This window comes from Heptranchias perlo, chromosome 35, assembly GCF_035084215.1.
Source record: "Heptranchias perlo isolate sHepPer1 chromosome 35, sHepPer1.hap1, whole genome shotgun sequence".
Lineage (NCBI taxonomy): Eukaryota > Metazoa > Chordata > Chondrichthyes > Hexanchiformes > Hexanchidae > Heptranchias > Heptranchias perlo.
In genome coordinates, this window is record NC_090359.1 from 27,142,167 (window position 1) to 27,162,125 (window position 19,959).

At 55.5% G+C, this 19,959-nt stretch overlaps 1 protein-coding gene across 1 annotated transcript; it reads right to left on the reverse strand.

Moving 5' to 3' along the window:
* Nucleotides 1-1,596: 1,596 nt before the first annotated feature.
* Nucleotides 1,597-18,932, reverse strand: LOC137302528 (claudin-7-like). Its single transcript, XM_067972265.1, has 4 exons — nt 18,619-18,932; nt 11,933-12,097; nt 10,064-10,148; nt 1,597-2,844 (listed from the first exon to the last, which is right to left on the reverse strand). The coding sequence occupies exons 1-4, from the start codon at nt 18,839-18,841 to the stop codon at nt 2,676-2,678; spliced, it is 642 nt and encodes a 213-aa protein (XP_067828366.1). The 5' UTR covers nt 18,842-18,932; the 3' UTR covers nt 1,597-2,675.
* Nucleotides 18,933-19,959: the final 1,027 nt, after the last annotated feature.

Genomic DNA, 19,959 nt, shown 5'->3' on the forward strand with positions numbered 1-19,959 from the left:
TCTTCCCTCGGTTTCCCTCTCTTTCTATCTCATTCTGTTTCTGTCAGTCTCTCTCTCTCACACACTCTCACTCTCTCACCCACACACAGTCCTGAGCCTGTGACTCACTTGACATGTTTTTCTTTCCCAGGCTATTCACTTGTTTATATTTATAGGACTGTGACTAATCCTCATTAAAACCAGGGTAGAATTGCCACTCCCAAAACACTTCAAGGAATGAGCACCACGCTCCTAAAGTGATTTTTTTTTATAAATTGGAGAACAAACAATGGTAACTGCCTTATCTGAATAAATCATTGCCGCAGTTACCCCTCCCCGGATGAATGGCCCTCGCACAGTGATACTGAGCCATGGTAGTGATACCCCCCATGGTTGAATGATCTCCAACACTCACTGTCTGGACTCCCACACACTGTGGTTGGGTCAGGTGAGGGCAGCTGGAGATTGCTGTTATAATTTGGAATTTCCTTTAATCCCTTTTTTTGTTTGAAAGTGAAGATATTTCTCGGCCTCTGTGTTTCCAGACAGTTCCCCTCAAATCGAGCGGGCGCTCCCTTTGTCCTCACGACTGGTCTGGGACACGAGAGAGGCCAAAAAGAAACAACAGGTGAACGGCCCCAAATACGTATCGGTGGCGACAGCAGAGGTGAGATCGAGCATCCAGTAACTGATCGACACATCCTGAAAATGACTGGGCCCCTGAAGAGACTTGGTTTGGGGGAGGGTTTTCATTTCCACCATCAACTGGAGAGAGTGGTGAGAATGTGGAACTCACTATCACAAGTAGTTGAGGTGTTCCAGTGAACATACATGTGCACACACACATGGGTGTTGGACAAGGAGAGGATTGGGCTAAGCTACAATGGACATCATGGTTGAATACTCTCGACATTAGCTCCCAGATGAAAAATAACCACCCGAGGGTCTGGAGGTTGGTTGACATTAATGAAACCTCAAGGCTGATAGAGTCCCTTCACAGCAAGGGTGAGGGGAGGGATGGTTTAGAAAAAAAATCAGAAGGATCCAGATGGTTTCTACTGAATTGCCTGGGTGGGCCTTAAAGGGTTAACTTTAGGGGGCAGACTGACTGCCCAATCAGAGGCCTGCGCTGCTAAATGCAATCTGAGGTTAGATCAGACAAAAATGTCTCCATTCTAGAAATCGGTCTAATTTTGCCACACAAATAAACCAGGCTACTGGGAGAGGGATAGGGTCAGCTGGAGGTCACCTGATCCTTCATAGTGAACCCACCTTGGCTAATGGCAGTGCTGAGTCTCGCTGGCAGACAGGGCCCATGGGCAGTGGCTGCCCCCGGGTGTTCCTCACACAAAGGCCAGCTCGTGGTGTAGGAGGCCAGTAATTGCAGGGGGAGCACTGCAGCCTGAGCTAGGCCCCACTCAGGAAAATCCAGCTCTCTGGATCCAGGCTCAAATGGCCATTGAACTGAACCTCAAGAGAGGACAAGTCTGACCTCCCATCTCATTTCCTCTCTTCCTCCCACCCATCAGCACCCCCAGGAGGGGTGCAAGAGACGCCACCACATACCCCAACTGTCGGAACCCGCTCGTGGAAGAAAAATAAACACAAACTTCAACAAGTGATTAAAAATTTTATTTATAACAAAAATGTACAGGTACAATCCTTAAAAAAAAACTTTAAAAACCCCTTGATTCCAGGCACACTGTGTAAAAAAAAAATTCTGAGCTTAAAAAGTTGTAAAATCAATTACACAGCAGCAAGGGGAACTGGAACACATAGGCCCCAGGCCTCGAGGGACAGTGGATTAAGTCACGAGAGTCCCTCTCGGGAGAGGAGGGAGTGAGGAATCACTCCATATTCAAAGGGTCTGTGGGTCGTTGTATTGGGGGGCAGGGGTTAGGGATTGGAGGCTGAAGGGAACGGGAAGGCTATCGATTAGGAATCAGACCAAATCAAGAGTGAGCTTAAAAAAAAACACTCCCGGTTAAATTTAAAATAAAATTGCTGGACTATAACTTGGTGTTGTAAAATTGTTTACACCGGTTAAAAGAGGCATCGGGAATTTGAGACTATGAATTACAGAGAATTTCCTGGCACGGCATCTAGGATTACAGAGCAGGTTGGAACGGAGGGAGCAGCCCAGAGAAAGCTCAGTATTTCTGGGCGTTAAAAAAATGTCCTCGTGCAAGGAACCAAATAATGTTAATAAATAAAACCAGGGCCTACAGGAAGTGCCAACTACCTGGAGTCCCTCGGATCGAATGACCAGACCCAACCAGCACAGTCTCAGTTCCAGTTCCACAAACGCCGCCTGCAACCCAGAACACGAGAGACTGAAATATTAGGACTTTTAATATTAAAAATAAAAGAAATTCAAGTCGCCTCGTGTACAAGATTCTGACAAAAACAATCCATCATTACTTGCTGAATCCAGTCAGAAACAAAATCAATCAATCCCCACCCCTTTCTAAACAAAGGGAATGCCTGGTTTAAAAAACTTATCACAAATTCACAAGTTATTGTTTTAAAAAATCCCCCCTCCCCCCCCAGCATAAATTTACATTGTTCTACTGAATAGATTATCCACTCTTCATTCTGCAGCTCCCAGCGTTGCTCCTTCAGTTAACAGGTTAGGTTTAAGGTTTTCAAATGATCCTGGGACTCCCTGCCCCATTAGTGTGCAGGGCACCCTGGCCTCACACAAACTCCTTGTTGCTGCTGGGGGCCTTGGACCTGGGCTTGGATTTAGGGTAGGACCTGGGGTAGTTGCTCCTCTTGGGGCAGGAACAGCTCAGCATGCCACCACCGATCAGGACCAGTCCAGCACCTGCCCAGTTAACAAAGATGGCGGATCCAAACTCATACCTGAAAAGGAAACACAAGCATTAGATTGGGGTACAGCACTGGTGGGTCCAGGTCCGTCACTGCACAGCACTGGTGGGTCCAGGTCCGTCACTGCACAGCGCCGGGGTACAGCACTGGGGGGTCCAGGTCCGTCACTGCACAGCACTGGGGGGTCCAGGTCCGTCACTGCACAGCACTGGGGGGTCCAGGTCCGTCACTGCACAGCACTGGGGGGTCCAGGTCCGTCACTGCACAGCACTGGGGGGTCCAGGTCCGTCACTGCACAGCACTGGGGGGTCCAGGTCCGTCACTGCACAGCACTGGGGGGTCCAGGTCCGTCACTGCACAGCACTGGGGGGTCCAGGTCCGTCACTGCACAGCACTGGGGGGTCCAGGTCCGTCACTGCACAGCACTGGGGGGTCCAGGTCCGTCACTGCACAGCACTGGGGGGTCCAGGTCCGTCACTGCACAGCACTGGGGGGTCCAGGTCCGTCACTGCACAGCACTGGGGGGTCCAGGTCCGTCACTGCACAGCACTGGGGGGTCCAGGTCCGTCACTGCACAGCACTGGGGGGTCCAGGTCCGTCACTGCACAGCACTGGGGGGTCCAGGTCCGTCACTGCACAGCACTGGGGGGTCCAGGTCCGTCACTGCACAGCACTGGGGGGTCCAGGTCCGTCACTGCACAGCACTGGGGGGTCCAGGTCCGTCACTGCACAGCACTGGGGGGTCCAGGTCCGTCACTGCACAGCACTGGGGGGTCCAGGTCCGTCACTGCACAGCACTGGGGGGTCCAGGTCCGTCACTGCACAGCACTGGGGGGTCCAGGTCCGTCACTGCACAGCACTGGGGGGTCCAGGTCCGTCACTGCACAGCACTGGGGGGTCCAGGTCCGTCACTGCACAGCACTGGGGGGTCCAGGTCCGTCACTGCACAGCACTGGGGGGTCCAGGTCCGTCACTGCACAGCACTGGGGGGTCCAGGTCCGTCACTGCACAGCACTGGGGGGTCCAGGTCCGTCACTGCACAGCACTGGGGGGTCCAGGTCCGTCACTGCACAGCACTGGGGGGTCCAGGTCCGTCACTGCACAGCACTGGGGGGACCAGGTCCGTCACTGCACAGCACTGGGGGGTCCAGGTCCGTCACTGCACAGCACTGGGGGGTCCAGGTCCGTCACTGCACAGCACTGGGGGGTCCAGGTCCGTCACTGCACAGCACTGGGGGGTCCAGGTCCGTCACTGCACAGCACTGGGGGGTCCAGGTCCGTCACTGCACAGCACTGGGGGGTCCAGGTCCGTCACTGCACAGCACTGGGGGGTCCAGGTCCGTCACTGCACAGCACTGGGGGGTCCAGGTCCGTCACTGCACAGCACTGGGGGGTCCAGGTCCGTCACTGCACAGCACTGGGGGGTCCAGGTCCGTCACTGCACAGCACTGGGGGGTCCAGGTCCGTCACTGCACAGCACTGGGGGGTCCAGGTCCGTCACTGCACAGCACTGGGGGGTCCAGGTCCGTCACTGCACAGCACTGGGGGGTCCAGGTCCGTCACTGCACAGCACTGGGGGGTCCAGGTCCGTCACTGCACAGCACTGGGGGGTCCAGGTCCGTCACTGCACAGCACTGGGGGGTCCAGGTCCGTCACTGTACAGCACTGGGGGGTCCAGGTCCGTCACTGTACAGCACTGGGGGGTCCAGGTCCGTCACTGTACAGCACTGGGGGGTCCAGGTCCGTCACTGTACAGCACTGGGGGGTCCAGGTCCGTCACTGTACAGCACTGGGGGGTCCAGGTCCGTCACTGTACAGCACTGGGGGGTCCAGGTCCGTCACTGTACAGCACTGGGGGGTCCAGGTCCGTCACTGTACAGCACTGGGGGGTCCAGGTCCGTCACTGTACAGCACTGGGGGGTCCAGGTCCGTCACTGTACAGCACTGGGGGGTCCAGGTCCGTCACTGTACAGCACTGGGGGGTCCAGGTCCGTCACTGTACAGCACTGGGGGGTCCAGGTCCGTCACTGTACAGCACTGGGGGGTCCAGGTCCGTCACTGTACAGCACTGGGGGGTCCAGGTCCGTCACTGTACAGCACTGGGGGGTCCAGGTCCGTCACTGTACAGCACTGGGGGGTCCAGGTCCGTCACTGTACAGCACTGGGGGGTCCAGGTCCGTCACTGTACAGCACTGGGGGGTCCAGGTCCGTCACTGTACAGCACTGGGGGGTCCAGGTCCGTCACTGTACAGCACTGGGGGGTCCAGGTCCGTCACTGTACAGCACTGGGGGGTCCAGGTCCGTCACTGTACAGCACTGGGGGGTCCAGGTCCGTCACTGTACAGCACTGGGGGGTCCAGGTCCGTCACTGTACAGCACTGGGGGGTCCAGGTCCGTCACTGTACAGCACTGGGGGGTCCAGGTCCGTCACTGTACAGCACTGGGGGGTCCAGGTCCGTCACTGTACAGCACTGGGGGGTCCAGGTCCGTCACTGTACAGCACTGGGGGGTCCAGGTCCGTCACTGTACAGCACTGGGGGGTCCAGGTCCGTCACTGTACAGCACTGGGGGGTCCAGGTCCGTCACTGTACAGCACTGGGGGGTCCAGGTCCGTCACTGTACAGCACTGGGGGGTCCAGGTCCGTCACTGTACAGCACTGGGGGGTCCAGGTCCGTCACTGTACAGCACTGGGGGGTCCAGGTCCGTCACTGTACAGCACTGGGGGGTCCAGGTCCGTCACTGTACAGCACTGGGGGGTCCAGGTCCGTCACTGTACAGCACTGGGGGGTCCAGGTCCGTCACTGTACAGCACTGGGGGGTCCAGGTCCGTCACTGTACAGCACTGGGGGGTCCAGGTCCGTCACTGTACAGCACTGGGGGGTCCAGGTCCGTCACTGTACAGCACTGGGGGGTCCAGGTCCGTCACTGTACAGCACTGGGGGGTCCAGGTCCGTCACTGTACAGCACTGGGGGGTCCAGGTCCGTCACTGTACAGCACTGGGGGGTCCAGGTCCGTCACTGTACAGCACTGGGGGGTCCAGGTCCGTCACTGTACAGCACTGGGGGGTCCAGGTCCGTCACTGTACAGCACTGGGGGGTCCAGGTCCGTCACTGTACAGCACTGGGGGGTCCAGGTCCGTCACTGTACAGCACTGGGGGGTCCAGGTCCGTCACTGTACAGCACTGGGGGGTCCAGGTCCGTCACTGTACAGCACTGGGGGGTCCAGGTCCGTCACTGTACAGCACTGGGGGGTCCAGGTCCGTCACTGTACAGCACTGGGGGGTCCAGGTCCGTCACTGTACAGCACTGGGGGGTCCAGGTCCGTCACTGTACAGCACTGGGGGGTCCAGGTCCGTCACTGTACAGCACTGGGGGGTCCAGGTCCGTCACTGTACAGCACTGGGGGGTCCAGGTCCGTCACTGTACAGCACTGGGGGGTCCAGGTCCGTCACTGTACAGCACTGGGGGGTCCAGGTCCGTCACTGTACAGCACTGGGGGGTCCAGGTCCGTCACTGTACAGCACTGGGGGGTCCAGGTCCGTCACTGTACAGCACTGGGGGGTCCAGGTCCGTCACTGTACAGCACTGGGGGGTCCAGGTCCGTCACTGTACAGCACTGGGGGGTCCAGGTCCGTCACTGTACAGCACTGGGGGGTCCAGGTCCGTCACTGTACAGCACTGGGGGGTCCAGGTCCGTCACTGTACAGCACTGGGGGGTCCAGGTCCGTCACTGTACAGCACTGGGGGGTCCAGGTCCGTCACTGTACAGCACTGGGGGGTCCAGGTCCGTCACTGTACAGCACTGGGGGGTCCAGGTCCGTCACTGTACAGCACTGGGGGGTCCAGGTCCGTCACTGTACAGCACTGGGGGGTCCAGGTCCGTCACTGTACAGCACTGGGGGGTCCAGGTCCGTCACTGTACAGCACTGGGGGGTCCAGGTCCGTCACTGTACAGCACTGGGGGGTCCAGGTCCGTCACTGTACAGCACTGGGGGGTCCAGGTCCGTCACTGTACAGCACTGGGGGGTCCAGGTCCGTCACTGTACAGCACTGGGGGGTCCAGGTCCGTCACTGTACAGCACTGGGGGGTCCAGGTCCGTCACTGTACAGCACTGGGGGGTCCAGGTCCGTCACTGTACAGCACTGGGGGGTCCAGGTCCGTCACTGTACAGCACTGGGGGGTCCAGGTCCGTCACTGTACAGCACTGGGGGGTCCAGGTCCGTCACTGTACAGCACTGGGGGGTCCAGGTCCGTCACTGTACAGCACTGGGGGGTACAGGTCCGTCACTGTACAGCACTGGGGGGTACAGGTCCGTCACTGTACAGCACTGGGGGGTACAGGTCCGTCACTGTACAGCACTGGGGGGTACAGGTCCGTCACTGTACAGCACTGGGGGGTACAGGTCCGTCACTGTACAGCACTGGGGGGTACAGGTCCGTCACTGTACAGCACTGGGGGGTACAGGTCCGTCACTGTACAGCACTGGGGGGTACAGGTCCGTCACTGTACAGCACTGGGGGGTACAGGTCCGTCACTGTACAGCACTGGGGGGTACAGGTCCGTCACTGTACAGCACTGGGGGGTACAGGTCCGTCACTGTACAGCACTGGGGGGTACAGGTCCGTCACTGTACAGCACTGGGGGGTACAGGTCCGTCACTGTACAGCACTGGGGGGTACAGGTCCGTCACTGTACAGCACTGGGGGGTACAGGTCCGTCACTGTACAGCACTGGGGGGTACAGGTCCGTCACTGTACAGCACTGGGGGGTACAGGTCCGTCACTGTACAGCACTGGGGGGTACAGGTCCGTCACTGTACAGCACTGGGGGGTACAGGTCCGTCACTGTACAGCACTGGGGGGTACAGGTCCGTCACTGTACAGCACTGGGGGGTACAGGTCCGTCACTGTACAGCACTGGGGGGTACAGGTCCGTCACTGTACAGCACTGGGGGGTACAGGTCCGTCACTGTACAGCACTGGGGGGTACAGGTCCGTCACTGTACAGCACTGGGGGGTACAGGTCCGTCACTGTACAGCACTGGGGGGTACAGGTCCGTCACTGTACAGCACTGGGGGGTACAGGTCCGTCACTGTACAGCACTGGGGGGTACAGGTCCGTCACTGTACAGCACTGGGGGGTACAGGTCCGTCACTGTACAGCACTGGGGTACAGGTCCGTCACTGTACAACACTGGGGTACAGGTCCGTCACTGTACAACACTGGGGTACAGGTCCGTCACTGTACAACACTGGGGTACAGGTCCGTCACTGTACAACACTGGGGTACAGGTCCGTCACTGTATAACACTGGGGTACAGGTCAGTCACTGTATAACACTGGGGTACAGGTCCGTCACTGTATAACACTGGGGTACAGCACTGGGGAGTACAGGTCCGTCACTGTATAACACTGGGGTACAGCACTGGTGGGTACAGGTCCGTCACTGTATAACACTGGGGTACAGCACTGGTGGGTACAGGTCCGTCACTGTATAACACTGGGGTACAGCACTGGTGGGTACAGGTCCGTCACTGTATAACACTGGGGTACAGCACTGGTGGGTACAGGTCTGTCACTGTATAACACTGGGGTACAGGTCTTTTTTTTATTATTAAAGTTATGCAGGTTGCAGGATAAATATTGGCCCAGGACACCAGGGAGAACTCCCCTGCTCTTCAAAATAGTGGCCGTGGGATGTTTTACATCCACCCAAGATGGGCAGTCTCAGTTTAACATTTAAGCCGAAAGACGGCAGCGACACAGCGGCGCTCCCCCGGCACGGCGCTCCCCCGGCACTGGCGCTGGGAGTGTCGGCCTGGATTTTGTGCTTATGTCTCCGGAGTGGGGTTCGAACACACGACCTTCTGACTCAGGTGAGAGTGATGTCGATCGGTTCAAGACTCTCCCTCCTTCCCTTCCCCCCAGGCCTCGCTCACTCAGCCATTCCGCCATCCCTTCCCCTCCTCCCTAAGGCGTTGGGGATCTGATAATGAATTTCAAAGAGCAAGACTTGGGAGGCAGGAAGGCCCCTGATGGGCCTCATTAGCAGAGGTTTCACACTAGGGCTTGGAGAAAGAGGCAGATCCAGATCTTCATATCCATCAATACAGGCGGACTGGAACACAGCAGCTATATTGTGCAAAGCAAGATCCCATAACCGCCAATGAGATAAATGATCAGGCAACTGGTTATTGGTGGTGTCAGGTCAAGGCACCATGTTGGACGTGTTGGGCAACCAATGGTGGGAGTGTGGGGGCGGGAGGAGAGAGGTCATGGTGATGACACCTCCCGGAATACAGGTACAGATCAGCCGTGATCTAATTGAAGGGCAGAACAGGCACGAGGGGCTGAATGGCCTCCTCCTGTTCCCAATGCATCCAACCGGAGCAGGCAACCCTAACCAGAGAACTTTCCTGTTCTTCAAATAGTACCGGGGGGGGGGGGGGGGGGCGTCCATTAACAGACGTGGTCTCTGTTTAACATCTCATCCGAAAGGCGGTTAACATCTCATCCGAAAGGCGGCACCTCCAACAGTGCAGCACCGCCTCACTGGGCGTGTCGGCCTGGATTATAGGGCCTGAACCCACGACCGTCTGACTACACACACACCTCAGATAGAATCCAATTAACACCCCACCCTCCGATCATCCTCCCCCGGAACCTCTCCTGAAAGCACTTATGCGAGAGTCTAATTCCTGCCCAGCACCATGCACCAACCTGGTACCTCACCCGAGAGGCCCATTCGTCGCATCAAAGCCCAGAGTTTCAGCAAGCTTTTCAACTGTGCCAGGCATCACAGCCTGATCCAATCCTCATTCCGACAGCAGGAGTGCAAACCCCGGGGGGGGGGGGGGGGGGGGTGCGGTTTGCCCTCTTTAGCAAAGGGATGCTGGAGCCAATTCCCTCTCCTCAGTTGGAATGGCAGGATAGAGGTCATCTAACCCAGCACAGGCCTGGGATTCAGTTTGAGGCCTACCAACCCTACCCTATGGTGTTACACAACAGAACATCCACCACACACACACACACACACACACACACACACACACACACACGGAGAGAGTCAGTAAAGAAACACGACAGACCAGTTCGACGGCAAACAGCCAGCAAGATTTCACAAGGGCTGGGCCACAGGGCAGGACCAACACCTACGGGCTGATTGCAAATTAAAAAGAGGTTTTGAGCAGCACGGAGCAGAGTTAAACCCCCACTAACTGCGTCCCGTAGAAGGAGAGATGGTAATTACTTGGTGTTAACAGGAGTCAGTGGGTTGTAGAAGTCTTGGACGATCTGATTTCCATACCAAGAGGCACCGATCAGCACACACAGGCCTGCGGGGGAGAGAGAGAGAGAGATGGGTGGTTACGGGGATGGTAAAACATTGACAGAGACTGAGCTGGCATTTGGAGTGTTCGACACAGTTAACATGGGGTGTCCACCCAGGGCAGGAATTCATTCAGTCTCAAAGTCACACATCATCAACTTACATTTAAATCATGCCTTTAATTAGTACAAATGTCCCAAGGTGCTTCACCACAGCAATCAGCCAAAAAAACTGACACCGAGCCAAAGGAGATATTAGGGACAGGGGACCAAACAGGTCAAAGAGGGAGGTTTTAAGGAGCATCTTAAAAAGGAGGAGAGAGAGGTGGAGGGGTTTAGGGAGGGAATTCCAGAGCTTAGGGCCTAGACAGCTGAAGGCACGGCCGCCAATGGTGGAGCGAAGGGAGTGGGGGATGCGCAAGAGGCCAGAATTGGAGGAGCGCAGAGATCTCGGAGGGTTGTAGGGGCTGGAGGAGGTTAGAGACAGGGGAGGGACGAGGCCATGGAGGGATTTGAAAACAAGGATGAAAACTTCTTAAAAAAAAAAAAGGCATTGCCGGACCGGGAGCCAATGTAGGTCAGCGAGCACAGGGGTGATGGGTGAACGGGACTCGGTGCGAGTTAGGACACGGGGCAGCAGAGTTTTGGATGAGCTGAAGTTTACAGAGGGTGGAGGGTGGGAGGCCGGCCAGGGGAGCATTGGAATAGTCAAGTCTGGAGGTAATAAAGGCACGGATGAGGATTTTAGCAGATGAGCTGAGGCAGGGGCGGAGACGGGCAATGTTACAGAGGTTGAAGTAGGCGGTCTTGGTGATGGAGAGGATGAGATTGGAAACTTAGCTCAGGGTCAGATAGGATGAGGAGGTTGTGAACAGTCCGGTCCGGCCTGAGAAAGTGGCCGGAGGGGAAGGTGGAACTGGTTTGACGGGGACACGTCTACTCAGTGTCGAGACTGACGCCAAGGAGGTCAGAGTCATTCTGTAAAATATTGAACTTGTAACGAACGACAGGAGGACCAGAACTGCCTAGCTCAGGAGCACTCAAGGCAATTTAAACGCCCAACTTAAACCGTTTGTTCTGCTAGTATTGACTAACTCATTTGCTCGGCGGTAGAGTGAAGGTTGGAAGTTCAGCAAACAGTTGGATTCCTGGCAAGGTGACACCATCCAGGCTCAGCACAAAGCACATCCCAGCCAACGCCCTTCACCCCCAGAGTGACCGAACAGAACAGGCAAACAAATAGACACAAGCAAAGCTGTGATCGTTTAGACCAGTGCCCTTTCTCCAGGGCTGAATCCAGCCAAAAAGAGGAATTAAAGAACACTTTACAGGGGGAGGGGGGGAAGGCCAAAGATAGATCCCAACTCAATCCAGTGTCAAGGAAGTCGGACTGGACTCAGTTCAAGAGCTCTCCACCTCTTGCCCCCCCCCCCCCAACAGATTCTTGCTGGGGTTCAGTTCCACAGGTCTCAGCCATGCTCTGAGGGGCCCATTCTTTGTGTGCGAGACATAGCAAGACATGGAGGGAGAGGGGGAAAAAAAACAGCCTGATCCTGTCCTCATCCAGCATCCATACACACTTTCTAGTCGGAGTCACTGGACAACGAACAAGGATTGGGGACCCCTGCTGATTCTCTAACACAGGGTGCAATGGTATTGCCCCAACCACCTAACCCCCCAACTCAACACAGACCTGGATTGAAGGCTGAGACCCCCAGGTCCGTGGGTCCCCAGTGCCACACCGAGTTGGGTCAACTTTGTGGGAAGGAGAAAGTTAAACAGATGACCTTACCTGCGAGGACGAAAGCAATGCCACCGCCCATCGCAATACGAGACTTCCTCACTTTATCATCTCCTCCACATCTGGTACATTTCATCCCCACTGAACTGATGCCCACGGCGAGGACCCCGACCACAATTCCCACCACCATCAGGGCACGTGTTGCTTGAAGGGCACCTGGAAGAGAGAATCAAGGGGTTAGAATGGAGTTAGCCCTACGACAGCCGAGGACTCGACCTCGACCCTCGACCGATCAGACGCAGGTACCTTGGCCGGGAATTTCCACAGTGCTGACCCACCCACCATCGCCTCCTTCTGCCACCGTGACTTTGCCAGCAGTGCAGCGGACGCCCTGTTTCATAGGAACAGGAGGCCATTCAGCCCCTTTCTGCCATTCAATCAGATCATGGCTGATCTACACCTCAACCCCATATCCCAAATACCCTTACCCAACAAAAATCTATCAATCTCAAACATTACAACAGTCACTGCTCTTCATTGGGTGTAAAGCACTTTGGGACATCCTGAGTTCGTGAAAGGCGCGATAGAAATGGAAGTTTTTCTTTCAAAGAGCCAGCACAGGCACAATGGGCCGAATGGCCTCCTTCTGTGCTGCATGATTCTATAAACTGAGGCACTACAATGAGTCTCAGTGGCCCCTAGTTTAGGGAAGTGTGCACAGATAGGTTGCTGCTAGTAACAGGTAACACTGGGGCAGCAGTGCAAGGGTTAACCGTGCAGCAGGAGTTGGAGACCCAGCCCGACTGCAGCGTTCAAAGAGCAGGAGGAACTGAACACTGTGGTCACGCTCTCCTGCTCAGTTATATATTAAAGAGGGTCACAAAGCTCCTGACTAACTAGAAAGCACCAATTAACCACCTCAGAGGACATGCAAAATAGCAGAGGCACTTGATGTGCCAAAAAGAATGAACTTGCATTTATATAGCACCTTTCAACGACCTTAAGACGCCCCAAAGCACTTTGCAACCAATTAAGTACATTTGAAGTGTGCTCAGTTGCAATGTAGAAAACAGTCAATTTGCACACAGCAAGATCCCACAAAGAGCAATGTGATAATGACCAGGTCATCTTTTTTTTTTTTGAGTGATGTTGGTTGAAGGATAAATATTGGCCAGAACACCGGGGAGAACTCTCCTGCTCTTCTTCAAATAATGCTGTGGGATCTTTTACGTCCACCCGAGGGGACAGACAGGCCTCGGTTTAACGTCTCATCCAAAAGAAGGCACCTCAGAGCGTGCAGCACTCCCTCAGTACCGCACTGGGAGGGTCAGCCTGGATATTGTGCTCAAGTTTCTGGAGTGGGGCTCGAACCCACGACCTTCTGACTCAGAGGCAAGAGCACTACCCACTGAGCCATGAATGACGCCACGTGTACAGATAGCTAAAATCCGCCAGGGATGAGCAGCTTAGCCTCTATGCCAATTCGAACTAGACAAGATCTCACCCTGCGACGAGGAACTACAAATACAAAGAAAGACTCAGAAAAAAAGAGGTGTGTTTTGTTCAAAGAACACAGATCACGGGGAGGTATGATAAGGACGAGGGACTATCTCGTGAAGGGGAAAAATTGGCAGGGCTATGGGGAAAGAGCAGGGGAATGGGACTAATTGGCGAGCTCTTTCAAAAGAGCCGGCACAGGCACGATGGGCTGAATGGCCTCCTTCTGTGCTGTAAGATTCTATGTTTAAAATTATGAAAGAATGGGATAGGAGAGATAGAGGCAGACTGTTCCCAGTAGTTGAGGGGGGGGCCATCGATACAAGATCAGAGAGAGGAGATTTAGAACAAAGAAGGAACCTTCCTCAGAGAGAGTTGAGAGACTGTGGAATTCAGGGCATGTGGTTGAAGCAGAAACATTAAAGATTAGACTGGATAGGCAGACGAAGAATAAAGGGACCAGGGCGGGTAAATGCCGACATGGACCGGTTGGGCCGAATGGCCTGCATTTCGTGTCGTAGCTTCGAAGTACTTGTACACTGGAGGGGAGAGAGGGAGAGAGGGAGAGAGGGAGAGAGGGAGAGAGGGAGAGAGGGAGAGAGGGAGAGAGGGAGAGAGGGAGAGAGGGAGAGAGGGAGAGAGGGAGGGCAGAGCACAGTGGGCACTATCGGAGTCGCTAACCAGACCTCATTCCATGGTGACCGAAATCAAATTCCACACTCTTTACTTTGGGATTTTAACCAGTGTTTGGGGAAATCTAAACCCCACCCCTGAAATCAGGGGCATTTATATAAACGCCTTTAACGTAGTAAAACGTCCCAAGGTGCTTCACAGGAGCGATTATCAGACAAAATCTGACACTGAGCCACATCAGGAGATATTAGGACAGGTGACCAAAAGCTTGGTCAAAGAGGGAGGTTTTAAGGAGCATCTTAAAGGAGGAGGGAGGGGGGTTTAGGAGCGTCTTAAAAGGAGAGAGAGGCGGAGAGGTTTAGGGAGGGAATTCCAGAGCTTAGGCAGCTGAAGGCACGGCCGCCAATGGTGGAGCGAAGGAAATCGGGGATGCGCGAGAGACCAGAATTGGAGGAGCGCAGAGATCTCGGAGGGTCATAGGAGGTTACCGAGATTGGAGGGGGGTGGGGGGCCGTGGAGGGATTTGAACACGAGGATGTGAATTTCAAATTTGAGGCGTTGCTGGAAAAACAAACAGCCGACCCACCTCCTGGGCGAATAACTCATCGATGCCCAGAGAGTCCGGTGTCTGTGGAACCCATACCCCCAGTGAGAGTCCGTGTCCTCAGGGGAGGACATTGGAGGGACAATCCCACCCACGAGGCTCAATCCCATGTTGGGATGAGTTTCAGAGATTCAGAAGCTGAACACAAGCCATTAAATTGGGGGGGGGCGGGCGGGGAAAGAGGCAGAAATTCTTCCCTAAAAGAGAGATCAGCTGATAGGCAGAGATTCTCTGATCAGTAACACTTCCCTCTTTTCACAGGGAACCATTTCTAATAAAACCAAACAGTCACCGACCGCTTGGCTTACAGCAGGTGTGGCCAAAACCAGTTCAAACTGGAATGTTCTCTTTTGCAGGTCACAAGCCCGCTCCCCGCCCCCTCCCCCCCACAAAAAACACAAACAAACTGCATTTCACAGGAACCACGCTCAAAACTACAGGTAAATACGGACAAGGAAGGTGCTGGGGTCAATTAGCCCAGAGCAACCTACAGGGGCTCGGCTCACCTCCCCCCCTCCCCCTACAGGGGCTCGGCTCACCTCCCCCCCTCCCCCTACAGGGGCTCGGCTCACCTCCCCCCTCCCCTTACAGGGGCTCACCTCCCCCCCACCTCACCCTACAGGGCCTCACCTCCCCCCCCCTCACCCGACAGGGCCTCACCTCCCCCCCCCCTCACCCGACAGGGCCTCACCTCCCCCCCCCTCACCCGACAGGGCCTCACCTCCCCCCCCCCCTCACCCGACAGGGCCTCACCTCCCCCCCCCTCACCCGACAGGGCCTCACCTCCCCCCCCCTCACCCGACAGGGCCTCACCTCCCCCCCCCTCACCCGACAGGGCCTCACCTCCCCCCCCCTCACCCGACAGGGCCTCACCTCCCCCCCCCTCACCCGACAGGGCCTCACCTCCCCCCCCCTCACCCGACAGGGCCTCACCTCCCCCCCCTCACCCGACAGGGCCTCACCTCCCCCCCCTCACCCGACAGGGCCTCACCTCCCCCCCCCCCTCACCCGACAGGGCCTCACCTCCCCCCCCCCCCCCACCCGACAGGGCCTCACCTCCCCCCCCCCCCCCTCACCCTACAGGGCCTCACCTCCCCCCCCTCACCCGACAGGGCCTCACCCCCCCCCCCCCTCACCCGACAGGGCCTCACCTCCCCCCCTCACCCGACAGGACCTCACCTCCTCCCCCTCCCCCACCCTACAGGGCCTCACCTCCCCCACCCTACAGGACCTCACCTCCCCCCCACCCTACAGTCTCTTCTCCCTTCACCCCCCCCCCCACCCTACAGGGCCTCGCCTCCCGTTCGTCCGTCTAGTAGGGGGTCACTGGATGGCAATTAGATAGAAAACCCCTGGCTGATCCTTCTCCTTAAGCTGGGGCATGATTCTGATTTGAGGGAGATTTCACTTCATCCTGTCCAGCCAGAGACAGAGATGGTCAGCTCAGTGGGAAATCTTCACACGGACACTGGGAGGGTAATCCAGGTACAGGAACATTATACAAAGGCCAGTTCTGGGTTCTTCAATTCCTGGTGCAGGAGAGGGGGGGGGGGGGGGGGGATGGGAGGGAGGGAGGGAGGGAGGTTTCTGTATTTACATTAAGTGAATGGAAGCTTTCTTCATTTAGCCATTGGCAAATCAGGCAGTTTCATTGTGGAGTTACTGAGACAAAGCCCAGGAACACAGGAAGACCAGTGTGTCCAAAATACACAAAACTGTGACTCACACTGAGCAGGCTGGAGACTTGGGGTGGGGGGGTGTGGAGGAGGAGGAGGAGGAGGGGCAAGGGGCAGGACAGCATAACCCAACTGGGAGGATGGTGATATTGCACTGGCCTGATTGCCAAGAGAGCCCAGTCACACTGCCACCTTGCACTAAACAGACGTGTGAAGGCCCCGTCCTTCGATGGAGATTCTAGGCTCTCGTTCCAGGTAGTTCTCGGGTTGGGTTCACATGGGTCCCACTCATTCTAAAGCCATTTTCTTCATTCCCTTGTCAGTCCCTCCCTGAAGGAGATAGCTTCCTACTGCCCAAGTAGCTTTCCTTCGTGCCCAAGCCCACACATTGGGAGCCGGCAGGGCGTTCGACTGTGGGGAGCATCACAACTCAGCACGAAATTGACCTCACCCAACAAGTACACACGTAGCCCGTGCCAGGGGAGCGCACCAGGTAGGGATGAGACGGAAGAACTGAGATTGGTTCCCTTGGGTCACTAGGGCCAACTGCATCGTAACCAAGCCTGATCTTGCCCTGACCCAATACCCACACTTCCCAGCAGGAATACCAGCTGGTCTTCCCCTCCCTAACCAGAGGCATTCCCACTACATGCAGCAATAATAAAAGTACCTGCCCACCCGAGACCAGTCAGCTCAGCAGGAACATGGGTGGAACCAGAGGCCCTCCCAGTCCATATGGTTCAGTACCAGCCCTCTCCCACACAGCTTCAGAAATGGACTGGAAAGAGGTACAATCCAATCCCCTGTCTCACCCCCCCCCCCCAAAGGGGAAGAGGTACAACCCAAACCCTCTGTTTCCCCCCCCCCACCCCCCGCCACAAAGGGGAAGAGGTACAACCCAAATCCTCTGTTTCCTCCCCCCCCCCCACCACAAGGGGGAAGAGGTACAACCCAAACCTTTGTGTGTGTCCCCCACAAAGGGGAAGAGGTACAACCCAAACCTTTGTTTCCCCCCCCCCCCACCACAAAGAGGAAGAGGTACAACCCAACCCCCCCCCAATATGGTTGTGAACCCTCTCATATCACAGTGTTGTACAGTATCTCGAGCAAACAATGCTGTTTATTGCCTAAATTACATTTTTTATTGTCACACAGTGTACCTAATCTGACCTTAGCATTGGGTTTATCAATATTTATGTTTAAATTTCACCAACACGATTAGATAAATCCACACAAGATGGCTCCCAGTGCCTGCAATGCAACTGGTGGCAACTTCAAACAAGCCTCAAAAATATACATTTGACTTCGGGTTTAATCCCAAAGTCACTCAGCAAAAGGCAACTTTACAGTTTCACCCCAGGAACAAGGACTGGACGTGACTAGAGAGACAGAGACACGCACACAAAGAGACAGAGAGAGAGACAGACACACAAAGAGACAGAGAGAGAGACAGACACAGAGACAGAGAGAGACAGACAAAGAGACACAGAGAGAGACAGACAAAGAGACACAGAGAGAGAGACACAATTTATGAACAGGAAGGTACAAAGTCCAACCGGATTCATTCCCCAACCACCACCCCCCGCCCCACAACACCTCCTCTCCCTCTCTCCCTCTCCCCTCCTCCCTCCCTCACCCTCTCCCTCTCTCCCTCTCCCCTCCTCCCTCTCCCCTCCTCCCTCACCCTCCTCCCTCACCCTCCCCTCCTCCCTCACCCTCCCTCCCTCACCCTCCCCTCCTCCCTCACCCTCCCTCTCCCCTCCCCTCCTCCCCTCCTCCCTCACCCTCCCTCTCCCCTCCCCCCTCACCCTCTCTCCTCCTCTCCTCCAGTGCAGGAGCCGCACGGAGTCCAAAGGTTTCAAACCGCACGGTTCGGAGGCGGTTCTTTGTTTTAATCTCCGCTCCAGGCGAAGGAAAAGAGGGGTCGAGGGGGTGGAATAATCCAATCCCACAGAGGGCAAGGAGGTCATTTCAAAAAAGATTTTAAAAACAGACTTCAAATAGAATTTGCTTTTTAAAAAAAACTTTTTTAAAATTGGAACATTTAAATTCCCAACTTTTGGAAAATTGAACAATTTCCAAGCTTCGATTAAACACATTTTGGAGAGTTCACCACCCCGGGGGGGACTGACCCGGTCTGTTCCCACTCTCTCCCCCCGGGCTGACCCGGTCTGTTCCCCCTCTCTCCCCCCGGGCTGACCCGGTCTGTTCCCCCTCTCTCCCCGGGCTGACCCGGTCTGTTCCCTCTCTCTCTCCCTCCCCCCCCCCCTCCCCTCCCCCCCCCCCCCTCCCTCCCTCCCTCCTCCCCCCCCCCTCCGGCTCCTCACCTCCCAGCGCCAGGATGGAATCGTACACCTTGCACTGGATCTGCCCGGTGCTCTGGTACACGCAGTTCATCCACAGCCCCTGGTACACGGCCTGGGCGGTGATGATATTGTCCCCGGCGTAGCTCGACATCTTCCACTGGGGCATGATGGTGCTGGCGACCACGGCGATCCAGCCCAGCAGAGCCAGGGCGAAACCGAGAATCTGCAGCCCCGAGTTGGCCATCCTGAGCACCGGGTCAAAGAAACAAGAGAAACTGAGACAAACCGGTCCGAAATAACCCGTGCGAAGTTGGCTCGGTGTTTTTTTTTAGAGTTGTTGTTGTTCCTGCTGCTCCGTCCGGACTCGAACCCTCGCCCCGTCTACCTGAGCCCGGCCACACCTGCACCTGTTTATAACTGGGATCCCGGGGGCGCGCCCCGCCTCCTCGGGAACGCGCGTCGGGTTTCGATTGGGAAACAAAACAAGTTTCGAGAGGAAGGAATTGTGAGAACATTGGGTTTACCAGAGAGACACACTGGGTAAATAAAACACTCCTCATCCCAGAGAGACACACTGGGTAAATAAAACATTCCTCATCCCAGAGAGACACACTGGGTAAATAAAACATTCCTCATCCCAGAGAGACACACTGGGTAAATAAAACATTCCTCATCCCAGAGAGAGACACTGGGGATATAAAACATTCCTCATCCCAGAGAGACACTGGGTAAATAAAACATTCCTCATCCCAGAGAGACACACTGGGTAAATAAAACATTCCTCATCCCAGAGAGACACACTGGGTAAATAAAACACTCCTCATCCCAGAGACACTGGGTATATAAAACATTCCTCATCCCAGAGAGACACTGGGTAAATAAAACATTCCTCATCCCAGAGAGACACACTGGGTAAATAAAACATTCCTCATCCCAGAGAGACACTGGGTAAATAAAACACTCCTCATCCCAGAGACACTGGGTATATAAAACATTCCTCATCCCAGAGAGACACTGGGTAAATAAAACATTCCTCATCCCAGAGAGACACTGGGTAAATAAAACATTCCTCATCCCAGAGAGACACTGGGTATATAAAACATTCCTCATCCCAGAGAGACACTGGGTAATTAAAACATTCCTCATCCCAGAGAGACACTGGGTAAATAAAACACTCCTCATCCCAGAGAGACACTGGGTAAATAAAACATTCCTCATCCCAGAGAGACACTGGGTAAATAAAACATTCCTCATCCCAGAGACACTGGGTAAATAAAACATTCCTCATCCCAGAGAGACACTGGGTATATAAAACATTCCTCATCCCAGAGACACACTGGGTAGTTAAAACATTCCTCATCC